Below are 14,320 nucleotides of genomic sequence, written 5' to 3'. Positions count from 1 at the left end.
CACATAACACCACCCGGTACTAAAGGTGCCTTTTAGTACCGGGTGATGTTGTGACCCGGTACTAAAAGGCTTTCGAGAACCGAAAATTTTGACCCGGTACTAATTTCACACTTTAGTTCTGAACAGAAGTTCAGCCGGTACTAAGACCATCATCGAATGCTCAATTTTCCAGTAGTGGTCGCTTTTGTGCTGACCATGGCATCTCTTGTGCCCCACCATGACCCCATTAGCGTCTTGCCCTGAGCCGATCCCGCATGTGTTGACCACTGCCACATTGGTGACTCGCCTCCGCCACAGCACTCGCGCCACCGGTGCTCCCCACTGCCCATGCAGTGCCGCTCCTGCTCACCGGCAAGCATGCACCCACTTCCCCTCTTTCTCCCTACCGTCCAAGCGCCACCATAGCCCCACCGCTCTCGGACCATGGAGCTAGCTCACCCGTGCATCCGCTGTCACCCTTGGCAGTGTGGCTGTGTCAGTTCCACACATCGTTCCTTGATTTCGCTGATGGCCGTGAGTTGCTAAGGGTCTTTTTGCAATTTTTGAGACTACATGGACCTAAGTGAGAATGCGGGATAAGTTAATGGACCTACAGTGAAATCCATTCGTTACTTAATTAACCTCAAATATTCAAGACTATAATAAGACTACATCAACTATTATACAATTGACCTTATTTAATTTCGTATTAGAGCAATGGATATGACTAAGTTGTAATCCAAGTATTAGAAAATTTTAGAACGCCCTTAATTTTTGAACCACTAAATAAATTTAGAGTAACTAAATTTTTCACAGAGTTTGAATAAAGTGTGAACAATCCATTTTGATGATAAAGTACAAAACTGTTTAGACCGTTTAAGTCTATCTAGACACTGTTTGAACCATCTAAATACTAAATAATGAGTGACCGTTGTTTACCTTTTAGCGTTTAGGATAGTACTGCCTCTACATGAGGAAAGCTAAGAGTGAGGGGGTATGATGCGCTATTTGCTTACTGCTACCTGGATTGGTAATTTTGTATCTTTCATAATACGTAGGTTTCAAAGAAATAGCTCCCTAATATATTATAAAGAAAGACCATAGCATACCAGATGCGTGACGCAAATTCTAGTACGCAATGTCACCCCTAGCTCCTCATCTTATATCCGAGTCTTAATAAAAATTTAATTATTTTACTTTTATTTAGTGGCTCAAAAAGTACTACTCGCTCCTAAAAGTTTCTGACATGGATTGGTAAGTTACTAAGTTAGTAATATCCATTGGACTAATTTGAAATTAAATAAAATCAGCTGTATAATAATTGATAGCTTGAATATAGTTCAAATAGAAATAAATATATCTTATAACATATTTTTAGTTAGAGTTTGAAAATATTTGGGGCTCATTCCATAAGAGGAATTGATGGATAATACATAGCCTACTTTTATAGATTTCAAAATATGTAACGCTTAGCCTTGGGGATGTTAATAAAATGGAACCTTTGCACCATATACACTACATCGTGATATTTGAAGTTCAAATGCTATTCATTAAGATGATTCAAAGTAGGTAAATTTAACTATAGCCCTAATAGGGATATAGGGGTGCCATGCATGCATTGGCGTGACAAGAGCAGTCATATCATCTGCCCCCGCTAGCATGGCAGGTAGGAATGGCAACGGATCGGTTTCGGGGCGGATAGCCGTGGGTTTCGAGTCCACGGGTTTCGGTTCCTGATTTTCGCCCATGATTTTTCGGGTTCGGATACTTAAAATACCGTGGGTTTAGGGCGGGTTTTTAAAATCACCCACGGAGCTCCATCAGGGTCCGAAACAATTCGGCCCACTAGAGTATGTCTGATTTCTCTTTAATGCTTCATGTATCCATTAACATCAGTTTGATTTCTCCTCAATGCATCTTTCAGTCGTTAGCATCTATCAGACCCCAGTTGTATTGTCCTTACCATGGCGCACTTTAAAACACTTGATTGCTTGAAATGATGACACCCACCCAAAGAAGTATGTAATTCTTCATGAACGGTTATGTGTAGATGCATGCATCTTGAAACCATTTCTTATGTGTATAATGCTTTAATGTTGTATTATATCTGTTTCTCTTTTGTGATGAACAGTTTGCAAGCAGGAACGCCTACGAGGTGATTCAGCAGAAGCAGCTAGGTCAACTGAGTCTGATGCCAGAGATCTGCTAGAAAAGGAGATAATTGAATTAAAGACGCAGAACTCAAATCTGCAGCAAACACAAAATATCTGCAAACATGATAATGAACTTTTACGCATCTCTGAACTGGAGGAAGAAAATAGAAAGCTTAAACATATTTTAGGAGAAGAACGGAAGAAGATTGCTTCTGAGAAGAAAAAAGCCGAAGAAGAAAAGAGTTGGCGTTGCTGCATTGTGAAATATGGTGCTGTAACTCTTATTTGTGAAATAACTCTGTTGTATTGTTGCTGTAACTCTTATTTGTGAAATTGTTGTTGTAACTCTTGCTGGAACTCTTATATGGTGCTGTATTGTTATTGTACTGTTCATGTTCTTGGGTTTCGTTAATCCGTCGGGTTTTGGGTATCCGCAGGTTTCAGTTTCGGGGATGAATTTTCACTTGAATCGGTGTTCGGGGCGGATTCGAGTTTTAGATTCAGATTTCTGTTTTGGGTGCCCAGACACTCCACCCGATACGAACCTAACCCATTGCCATCCTTAATGGTGGGCTTGTCGCGCCGATGCATATGGCAACAACATGATCTTGTTGCGCCACATGGATTCGTGTGACCAAAACGGTCATGGGATGGCAATATTTATTGGGTGGGGTTATTTTTGAAATATTATTTAAAAGAGGTTAACATTAAAAAAATCTGTGCATGGAGAGTGGAGACAGGGCTGTCGGTATTTAGTACCGCCAACAAGTGATCGAACGCCACGCTCTCCTCGTTTGCACATAAGAACATGGGACTTATACTGGTTCGGAAAAGATCTCTATATCCAGTTTTGGCAGGAGTCTTTATTCCTAAGATTCAAGTGTGCAAGGGGCTTACAACGGGGCGCTTGCAAGCGGGCGTGTGCGAGTGTATGAGTGTGTGAGTGCGTGTAATCAAGAGAGTTTACTAATCAAGAGAGAGTAAACTGAGGGCCTGGTTCCCTTATATAGGACCGGGTGACAATCAAGAAAGGGTCTCAAGAGGAGTGGTTGGGCCTCTTGCTTCGGTGGACGAGGGTGGACCCTCCCTGGCTGGGCCCTTACGTCCCATCCACACCTCTGTTGACACGCCGTTGCTTCTCATCTTGTACGGCTCGGCACAGTGACTATTGTGGGTCATGGAGTGCTCATGCACGTCATGGTGCGGCTTGCACTTGGAATGGCCCCCGTCCCGTCCGTTGTTCCTTATGGTCATACGGGAGGCAGTTGGGTGAGCCAGGGTGCGTTTGGTTTGGAGACGAGATGGGATGGGTCGGTTCTGTCCCAGTTTTTTAGGATGGGATCGTCCCGGCTCGTGTTTGGTTGACAAGAATGAGTTCGTCCCATTTTTTTGTTTGGTTGGAGGTACTCAAGTAAGGACGACCACCGTTCTCAGCTTCCGTTAGCTACCGTCAGTGGGCCCCACCTGTCATTGTCATGAGTACATCTTCTTCCTCCGTGTGACAGCGGCCAGCCAAGGGAGCTCCGGCCGCGCCGCCTGCCTCGGACCCCGGCCACGCCGCCCGAGGACTTGCCCCCGCCGGCCTTGTGCCCCGGCCGCGCGGAGCTCGGGACCCAGCCACGCCGGTCTCGTGCCCCGAGCACCGGCCGCGCCGCTTGGGGCGCTCGCCCCTCCAGCCCCGAGCCGCCGCCCCCGCCGGGCTCGGGACACGCCACCGCCGGAGCTCCCTCCACCCCCAGCTGGACGCGCCGCTCGCCGCCGGAGCTCCCCCGCCCCGTGGCGCTCGCTCCTCCAGCCCCGAGCCGCCGCCGGAGCTTGCCCCGCGGGGCCCAGGATGCGCCGCCGCCGGAGCTTGCCCCGCCGGTCCCGGGACACGCCGTCGTCGGAGCTCCCTCCACCCCCAGCTGGACGCGCCGCCGCCGGAGCTCCCCCCCAAGCTGGAGGCGCCGCCGGCCGTGGGCGCCCGCCCTTGAATCTCGATCTCGCAGCAAGAGGTTCCCCCACCCTAGCTGGACGCGCCGTCAGCCATGGCCGCCCGCCCTCCCCTCAGGCTCCTGCGCGCCAGCTCCACCACGGCACCCCTCGCAGAACCGGCGGATGGCGGACAGACGACGCGTGACGGGGGCGAAGTGGGATGCCCCCGTCCGCTCGTTTTTCCCGGACGGGGGCGTCCCGGATCTTCGCGGTATATTCCTTGGTTGCGATGTTCTCGTCCCACTTGTCTCCAAACCAAACGCGGGATGAAGTGGGATCGTCCCATCCCATCCCACTTCGTTCTTGGAACCAAACGCACCCTTAGGCGGGCCGCGCTTCCCAGATTTCCTTGACTGGTCGGGCATCATCACGGCCGCTGCCTGCCGTAAGGCCTCCCTCTGGTCCGTCTCACTGAGGATCCGCATTGGGAAGGGTGTGGCAGTCCTGTTCAAGCCCTGACTAGCCATTCGGGGGAAGGAGACGACGTCATTGCACCGTACCTGGGGCGTGGCGCTCAGGCTATGATGGCGCCTCCTCCCGTAGAGCGCCTAGGAGCGATCCATAGGGTGAAGCCTCACCCTATGGTCCCCTGGTCCGAGGTCGGCCCCCTGCTCAGGCCACGTATGGGCGAGATGTGGCTATCCCATCAGCATGGCCCGCATTAAATGTGCCGCCCCCTTCCTGTGTCGCTTGCACCTGCTGTCATGGAGCCAGTGGGGTGCCTTGAGCCCCGTGAAGGGCCATCCCGTTAGGTTCCGTACCAAAGAGGTCGGGAGGTCATGGCTTGCCCCAATCGACTTCGAGAGGTTGGGCGTGAGCCACTCCAGACTGTAGTGCGGCCTACGACAAATGGCTATACAGCTCCTTTCTGAGGGTACCCCTAGTACAGTACAGGCCCATCAAGGGGCTAACAGTGTGACACTCACTCAATGTGCACGCAAGCGGTAGGTCATCTCATTCAACATCACATAGGATTTTTAGTGATGTAAAAGAGAGCGAGCGAGGTGAGAAAAGAGAGTTCTTTCGCGAAACAACCATCTAGGAGTACGAGATAACTGCACAACCATTACACGAGTTATTGTTGACATGCAATTCATAATGTTTCTTCTACATATGCACAAATTAAAAAATTATATAACTCTCCAAACATATAGCTTGTTAAATCGTCTAAAGACTAAAGATTACATGTTACGACCTCCTATCAATAACACCTACCTATATTTTCGTTTGTTTCAATTGCATGTCTATTCAATAAGGTGGGTCCGGAGGAGTGCTTTCGATCGGTGTTGACAACATGATGGGTACACGAGCGCGTAGTCTTAAGAAAATGTATATCTAGCATAGATCAGATAATATAGTTCCGCATAGGCTTTATCTTATTACGCTTATTTTCGTTTGTTTCAATTGCATGTCCGGAAGAGTGCTTTCGATCGGCGTTGACAACATGATGGGTACACGAGCGCCAGAGAACATGCTGGTGCGGTAGTCTTAAAGAAAATGTATATCTAGCATAAATCAGATAATATAGTTCCGCATAGGCTTTAAGAGATCATCTTAGCAAAATGTCTACGCAGTAGTCCCAGCAGTAACATTTTTACAGCGATAACAGTTGCGGTGACAAACCTACTGGACGAAGCAAAGCCTCAACAGAAAAACACGGCGCAATGTCATACTGCCTGGACCTCACCAAGAAGACTTTTGTCACCTCCCCGTCCTTATGTCAAAGACATATGTCCATACAGAAGCTTCTAAATGATCCAAAAAATTAAAAATCAAACTCCCCCGTCGCCTGCAACATGGATCAGTATAATACATGTCAGCAATGCAACAGGTAGGCAACACTGAAGCTTTGTACAAAATACGAGGAAAAATAAAACCACAACTTTCTAGGGAAGAGAAACATCATTGTGCAACTAGTCAGTAATTTTAACTAACCATTAAATTGCCTCCACCCTTGTGGCCGTAGGGTCGAGTTAGGGTTTTGGAACAAATTTAGGTGCATAAAAAAAATGTGATTTATTTTGCGAACTTAAGAATAACAAGTCATCAGAATCTTGCAACTGACTACATGTGAAAGAATAAATCTGATAATCTGTCCACATCATCTAGAAACTATAGCTGGTATCTTACTGTCCATACTCTTATTAAGTTCTCATGAGGCTCAAAAATAATATTTGTAAATTTGATCAAAAGGTTACGCTACATACCTTGTTAAATAGAACATCTCTGCCATTCAAATGCATGATTCCATCCTTCAAAGTGCACTTCCAACGATTCTTTGTCCTCGTCACCTATAAAGCCATTGAAGAGGATGTAAGACAGTGGACTCAAATTAGAGGGAAAACCTAAACCTGGATGGCAAATATTATCTCAAGTGCGCCTACTTTGTCAAATTGTGCAAGTACAAGATGTTGTGTGTTTGGTTCATCCTCCCCTTGCTCGAGGTCATCTAACTCGTCGTCGTCGTCGTCGTCTTCATTAAGAGGAGGTTCATCATCATCATCCCCTTCATCATTTCTTGGTTTTGGTGTTGCAACAGCAGGTGTGGGAGCACGATACTCCGCTTAAACATAACAAAACACGTTCAATATAAGCAACACGAATGTAATGTCAGCAACAAATATGAAGTCGCATAGTTTGATGACAATTTACCGGATTCTCCAGGGGTATTATAATCTTCAGTTGGAACTCCTGGGAAGAAAAATTGCTGGAGAAAGAAATATCACAGTAAGTACAGAGAACTCAAATACCTAAGATGAACCCATCAGTTTTAGAATAATACATCATTATAGTCATCTTGAATCCCATCACGCTGCGGAATAACTGGAGTGACTGACTTGGTTGATGTTTCTTGTTTGTTCATGATGGAACTCCAAAGTTGGTGTGCATTCTCCTAAAGGCAGATTAAGAAAAAAGGACTGAGGACTATGCACATAAGATATTGAATATTCGTACATTTTTTTATAAGCAGGAACGAAGTGCTCATAGAGGAATACTACATAGATCAGTTAGATGGAAAAGAAGTTAGGCCATGTTAATTCCACATAATCAATATATTACACTATAGTAACATTCTCACTGACAGAATGAATGATTCAGTTACTTCAACAGAAGATTCAATCTATGAACAAAGACACCATTCTAAAATTTCAGTTCTGTCCCAATAACATCAAAATAATTTTGTATTGTGATAATTATATAGGTCATGAATTCATACATTGACATTCAATATAAAGAAGGTGCACACTGCACTGGAAGTACAAAACATAAGTAGATTCAAAACTGGGTTAGTGTTTAAACATCAAACTGGACATACAGCATGACAGTTAAGTGAGCAGTCAACTACTCAACAAAAGCATGCATAACCTAACAATACTTGAGAATCACACATCAGTAATATAGCACCTAGTTATGTCTTGTACTCACTCTAAATCACAAGTATCGTGCCAAAGCATGTCTTGCCGCAGCTTTAGTAGAGAAGTTGGGTAAGGTGCTAAAGAAAGTGTGGCACACCAAAGTTACTTGCATGAGACATCTAAACAAGGCATGTCTGCGAACCAAACACTCTTTTCATTGTATAAACTAAAGGGATGAGGAACAGATCCTTCAAACTGTGCAACTACAATCCTAACATACCACTAAGGCCTCGCTCGTTTCGTCCGAAACCGCCCGGAATGAGGCCCGTTCCGAGCGGTTTGGTCCAGCCCGGAATGAAATCAGGTGTCAATTGGAATCGCTGTTCGGTTAGCCTGGCCCAGAACCAAACCTGGGCCAGCTCAGTTTCCTCCCTTTACTCCACAGCCCGGAATGAAACCCCACCCCCTCCCCTCCGGAACGAATCCTCCACGACTCCACGACGTAGGGAGAGCTGGCGGCGCGGGGGAGAGCTAGCGGCGCGCCTTGCGCGAGGAGGCGGCGCAAGGTGGCAGCGCAAGGTGACAGCTTGGCGGCACGGCACCACCCCGACGACGACCCTCTCCGCCGCCTTCTCACCGGTAAGCATTGTTGTTCTTGGGGTTGAGATCCGTAGGGATGGGAATCTAGGCGAGGCTGGCACCGACAGCACCTACAGCATCGGCATCCGGTGCTTCCTGGCATGTGCCGGCGCGGAGGCTGACGTCGGGCTCTGCCGGCTACTGCAGGGGCTTGGTCTGGCACCGGAAGGTGGGCGTCGACGGGTTGCTGCTGCCACTCCACTCCCCCTGGTGGCGTGCGTCGTGCGGGCGGCGCTTCTTGTTCTTGGCATCGCCGTCGTCCCGTTGGACGGAGGTGCACAGCGCCCTTCGCGACCCCGTCCCCATCCCCATCCCCTCCTCGTCGTTGATTGGTGCAGAAGAAGCAAAGAGGAAGGTGGCAAGCTGCAACTGGTGCGGGAGCCTGCTGCTGCTTGGTGGCTGGTGGTGCTCTTAATTGCTACGCGCTGCTGCTGCTGCTGCTAATAATAATACGGAGGTGAAGGGAAGGAGGAGGATCACATGGCAAGGCAATGGCTGAAAGGTATGCCTTTCTTTTCTTACAGTTATTGTTATAACTAAGCAAACAGCTCCACTATACAGCATTTTGTAATTGTCATCCTGTGGTACCTGATGTTTTTCGCTTTTTGTGCCTCTTTGGGGGCTGGGGATTTTGTTTACTAGGATTTGCTCAGAACAGAACAAAAGAATACAGCCAGATGCTTAATCCTGAGGTTCAAGATCAGATAAGTGTGTGCCTTGTGTCAATTTTTATAATCCCATTGGACAATAACAGTTTTTTTGTTGCAATTTTGCTTTTTGGTAGAACATAGAAGAATAGTCCCCATTGGAGCAAGTTGTTCTTTATATGCTGAAATTCTTCTGGATTCTGATCTTCTTGTGCTTCTGTTCATCTTTGTAAAACAAACAATTCTGAGCTGCAGATCTAATTTTATGATGAATTGAACTAGCTTGGCTTTTATAACCATCTCAAATAGTTCGTAAGATAAATAATTTAAGACTAGCTTGGCATTCATAAGCATCTCAAACGATTCATAAGACAAGTAATTTAAGTAGTAAGGCAGGTGTTTTGCTAAGGATGTTAGCTTATTTTGAATTTCCTTCTATTTAAAATTCAGAGCAGTGACCAAGTATAATTTAAGACTAGACTTTTCTGGACCTTATAATGATCTATCTAAACACATCTCTGTTTTGATCCTGCAGCTCCACGTTTGGCCAGAGTCTCATGACTGAAATTGGTCGTTTCGGCAAAGATATGAAAGAACTACAAGAGATGCCTTTTTTCATCATTGTCTTAGGTCAGATTGTCCTCTCAATGTCTTGTCTGTTCCACACATTTTGTACATCTACTTATGATTCTGAAGTTTCCTGTCCCTATATTATTTCAGGTTACATCTCCTATAACTTTGTCAATGGTGCTTATTCCTACTGGGGCCCCAAGGCGGGCCAACAGATATACAATATGGTAGAAGTCCTGTCTTTCACTCACATGTGGCAATATCTTGGCATATTACATATAATCATATATTAGATGTGTGACCATTGTACATTTCTTATTTAAAAAAGACTGTTCAATCTCGATGGACCACAATTTAAGTCCAGTTTAGCACTGATCTAGATTAATACTCTATTTCACAATATCACAACTGAGTACATTCTCTGTTCACTGTGTAACCTTTCTCATTGAATTTTTTTCATCAGGTGAGTGCAGATCTTATGTTTGGTGGAATAACTATAGTGTGTGGAATCCTTGGAACTCTATCAGGAGGTATCATTCTTGACAAGATAGGGGCTACAATTCCTAATGCTTTCAAGGTAAGAAAATACAATACCTAATCCTTGACAATATAGCAGTCGAAATGCAGTTTGTTATTTTCATAACAAAAGTGTTTTTGTTTTGTTTTTCCTTCCGAAGTGAGCTGCAAGCTAACATTCTGCAGTCCTAATGAAGTGACATGTGCGCACAGTTCTATTTGGAATGAACTAATGAAGTTAGCAGACTGCATACCTTTATGCTTCCATTTCGTTAGCGTGGATCTGTGGTGACTCATATGCTGTTGTCATTGTGTAGCTAATTACGATTTTTGTCTTATATTATAAAAAGGTGCTTGCTCCATATCCAAATGTCAGACACCGGTCTACTGCTAGCTCACTGGACAAATTTGATGTATTGTTTTGGTGAAATGACTGTTGAATACAAATGTTCAAGAACAAATTTGTTGCTACGTTCGTTTTGTTACTACGTTCATTTTGGTTGAATTCGTTGCTTCAAGAACAAATTTTTTGTGGTGAAATGGTTCTGTTGAAATAGTTCTGGCCCTGAAATAATTCCTGTCCAGCCGAACAAATTATTTGTGGGATTGGAATGGTTCCTGTGCAGGATTTGAAGCAGGCCAGGATTGAGTGAGGTAAGGGGATCCACTCAATCCTTGACAGGAACGGTTCCTGGACAGGAACCGATCCTGGGCAACCAAACGAGGCCTAAATAAATCCAAGAAGCACAAATATGTATGAAGTAGAAGATAATATCAAGAAAAAGTAACGTTGAAGACAATGAATTGAGCTTATCACTGATAGGTACCTTTGACACAGCAAATTCTACTATCTGATCTGCACTTCCATCTTGTTGTGGTACAAAAGAACCAGAAGGGAGCTGACCAGGATACTCATCCCTCTTACGTTTTCCAGAAGACATCATCAGAAAATCCTGCAAAATTGAATGAACCAAATATGCACTTGCAACAATCAGGACAACAATATAATATGCAAATGGATAAGTTCCTTGGACTGCTTGTAATACAAGTAAACTGAGTTGGAACCTATTCCAAAGCTGCTAATGCCCGATGGTTTTGAACAAACCCAACCTAAATAAGCAACTGAATGATCATGCTGAAGACATGCTAATCCTCGTAACTGAATGATGCATCAATTACATTCGATAACCTAGACTCCCATCTTTTTAGTGAGGGAGGGTACATATATTTAAGAACACAAGAAACCAAGAAGCAAACATGTAAGAACTCCAAAGTTTATCGCTAAATACCAAATGCTACGAAATATCCCTACCAAGAGAGCCAGGCAGCATTACCACAAGCAAAGTACTGCTTGAAGTTCAACGATAGACTATGATTGCCACAACCACATATAGCATTACAAGCAGCGTCCAAAATAACATGATTAGATGCACGCCAAGGCACGCTTAAGCTTGATGTGGCGGCCTGGCACGTCATTTAGGCCCTAGGTGGCCAATAAAACGTGTGAGCGTGCGGGAGCACATGTGGGAGGGTTGGAAAGAGAAGGTGGTAGAGGAGTGGGAGAGACAGCCTATGCTGGAGATGAAGTGGCCATGTCACCAGCCATGCCATTCGAGCAGCAGCTGTAGCAATAGAGGTGGTTTCCTGGTGAAATCGAAGACACCAGAGTGAAGAGGATGCTGGCTGTTGATTTTGCTAATCCCTGATGTGAGATGGTGGTCGGCGGCGACTGTGGCACTGTCCTGCAAGGAGAGTGGAGTGGCAAGGAGGAAAGGAAGAGTTGCGGCGGCGGCCAGTGGTGGGATGGAATGGGTATGTACAGGAGAAATCAAGTTGGGATACAAGAGGGAAGGGCTTAGTGCAAGTGCTGGGCTGAGTGGGCACTTGAAACAGAAGGCTGATGGCCTATTAATTCCCAATTTCCTTCAATTTTCTTTTTTCTTTTCCTTTACTGTTTACTAAACCAGTTAATATGTGTTGCATCTGTTCAGGATCAGCAACATATATACAAATTTTGATGGTTACACAACATAAATGATTACACAATGGAATATCTTGTATAGATTTTTATTTTTTCACTTTATAAATCAAAAAAATAATATGGCAAAAATTAATAAACCCACAAACATCTACTCGCGTTTAATCTACGTTTACTCAACCCCGGTGCTAGGCCACACCTAGCGCTTTCTTGGTTACACGAATAAACTGAGCTAATTAATCCTACTGGCATCAGCTCAGACTGCAAATGCCACTTTATTTAACAGTTTCCATAAACACCAAACACACTTAATCAGTTCTACGGAACATTTCTCAACTTCTTTTTGAAAGGAAGTGTACTTTTCTGTAGTTTGATAATGGTTTATGGACTCGATCCAAATTCAAATATACATGGCATCATGTAAAGATGAACACCAATTGTGATATACACGTATCTTAAATGAAGTAACTATTTCAACAGAAAATGAATCATTCTGTCTCTGCTTTCAATCACAATCACAACATTTTAAAAGTTCCAACATTTGTAAAAGTGTAACAAACATCTCAGAATCCTAAATGCCATCTAGAGATGTAACGGACCCAATCAACATTAAAATTAATGAGCAGGCTAATGTTATTAGCAAGGGTCAGTAACTGACTTCTATCTAAGGAATTGTATTTCTGTTAATGCAGGGGCAATCTGAGCAATGTTCTAAAGAAATAAATTGATAGGCCAAAACAAATGACGGATGAAATCCCCAATATAACATTACCCATGTTCTGTAAACGAGCTGTGATCTCATATATTACCTGAGTCAGTGGCTGAGGCTGCACACCCCTGTCAGGATCCTCACGGCCCTCCACATACGCTGTAAGTTACGAGAATAATACAAATCATTATTGCTTTCCCAAATAATAATATTTTATCCAAACAGACTAAACTAGAAGCATAATTCGCATGTGGACAACAGAGGACATAAGTATGCTCATACCAACATTCACATCAACACCAAGTGGCCTCTGGTTCATCCAAGGGGAAGGTGGTGGCTGCAAAAACTTCCAAATATGACAAACAGCTAACACAAGGGGGGAAACTCCACACATGAAACAGCATGGCACAAATTCACACTACCATGTAGGGGCTCGGGCGGCCAGTTTTTGGATCCGCCCCATTAATCACCATCCCGTTTCTGACATCGCTGATTGGTGATGGTGCATAATCAGAAGGGCCAGTAGGTATGTTGTACATCCCTGCATCCGTCCCTGGCAAAGGAGTCTGAATCGGGGTCTGCAGCGGCGTCTGCAAACAAATACAACCAACCCCTTCAAACCTCGCATCCCAATTGCATAGATCGGGCAAATTTTAAGGGGCAACCGAGGGATTCGGTCTCACCGGTGGGAATAGCATGTCAGCTGTCGGGGTGGCGTACTCCTCGGATGTGGCCTCGTAGGGCACGTTGAGGTCGTGCACGGGAGGGGTCGCTCCGGCGGTGCCTCCAGTGGACGCGCCGACTGCCTTGGTGCGGTCGATGTTCCCCGAGATTGCGCCGCAGTGCAGCATCTTCATCTCCCAGAGCTAGGGTTTCCCCGGCCGGATCGGAGGGGGCAACCGTCAGAATCGCGGAAATCAATCACAAATTCGAGTGGATAAGAGCTTGGAGGTCGAGAAATCAGCGGTACTTACAGCCTGAAGCTCGTTGAGGACGGCGTCGCCGACTCCGTAGGTGATGAAATCCTCGCGAACCTTGGAGATGACGTCATCGATGACGGAGATGTAGACGGTGGAGACGTTGCTGCTCGCCATAGCGGCGGCGGAGGTGACGGCTAGGGTTAGGGTTTCGGCGGCCGGATGCGAGGGGAAGACGTCGGAGAAGAGGAGGGGATGCGGAGGAGGAAGCGCAGGCGGACGAGAGAGATGGGGAATTAAGGAGAGAATATAAATAGGTTTGCATCCGGTGGCGTCACGTGGCCGGGGTATTTGTAACCCACCTCCGACCACTGACTCGACCTCTACCACCGCCTAGAGAGTTTCCAAAAAGGTCCTGTCCTCAATCGGTTTGCTGTATGACCATCGGAGTTTTTGGATATTACGATTCCCGGAGGGCATGTGTTGTACGATGCTGCAGCCGATGGGTGGGTGGAACCTGCAGTTGTAGGCCGTGCGTGAGAAGAACAAACATGCTAGTTATCTAGTAGGAAAGTGTTAGGGCCTGTTTGATACCACATCATAAACTTTAGCACTTCACTTTTAGGTCACTTTTAGGACTTGTGCATCCAAACTGGTGTCATAAAAGTGTATTCATAAATTTTAGGGGTGTTGTTTTCATTAGGAGGATCAAACCATCATAAACTTCCATTTTTCTCATAAAAGTGGTTCCCAACCCAACCTTTACCCCTCCTACCCCTCCCCTTCTCTCTCCACGGACGCCCTTCTCTCGCACCCTATCCTCCCCCGCTCTTCTCCCGCACTGCCCATCTGCGCCTCCTCCTCCTCCCGCACAGCGCATCG

At 45.7% G+C, this 14,320-nt stretch overlaps 1 protein-coding gene across 1 annotated transcript; it reads right to left on the bottom strand.

The window, feature by feature from the left end:
• Positions 1 to 5,594: 5,594 nt before the first annotated feature.
• Positions 5,595 to 13,748, bottom strand: LOC117849489 (transcription initiation factor IIA large subunit). Its single transcript, XM_034731056.2, has 11 exons — positions 13,496 to 13,748; positions 13,205 to 13,387; positions 12,944 to 13,111; positions 12,804 to 12,858; positions 12,622 to 12,680; positions 10,662 to 10,787; positions 6,889 to 6,999; positions 6,759 to 6,813; positions 6,491 to 6,669; positions 6,314 to 6,397; positions 5,595 to 5,895 (listed from the first exon to the last, which is right to left on the bottom strand). The coding sequence occupies exons 1-11, from the start codon at positions 13,613 to 13,615 to the stop codon at positions 5,872 to 5,874; spliced, it is 1,164 nt and encodes a 387-aa protein (XP_034586947.1). The 5' UTR covers positions 13,616 to 13,748; the 3' UTR covers positions 5,595 to 5,871.
• Between the last annotated feature and the right edge of the window lie 572 nt (positions 13,749 to 14,320).

This window comes from Setaria viridis, chromosome 3 (genome assembly GCF_005286985.2).
Source record: "Setaria viridis chromosome 3, Setaria_viridis_v4.0, whole genome shotgun sequence".
Taxonomy (NCBI): domain Eukaryota; kingdom Viridiplantae; phylum Streptophyta; class Magnoliopsida; order Poales; family Poaceae; genus Setaria; species Setaria viridis.
Note: the sequence above shows the minus strand (reverse complement) of the source record. Positions and strands in the feature narration are given on the sequence as shown.

Excerpts from the sequence above, each read along its gene's own strand:
- LOC117849489 (XM_034731056.2), bottom strand. The coding sequence starts at position 13,615 with ATGGCGAGCAGCAACGTCTCCACCGTCTACATCTCCGTCATCGATGAC. Across the intron at positions 12,859-12,943 it reads GCCGCCCGAGCCCCTACATG|CCACCACCTTCCCCTTGGAT; the intron begins GTAGTGTGAATT and ends AAGTTTTTGCAG. Across the intron at positions 6,670-6,758 it reads TAATACCCCTGGAGAATCCG|CGGAGTATCGTGCTCCCACA; the intron begins GTAAATTGTCAT and ends GTTATGTTTAAG.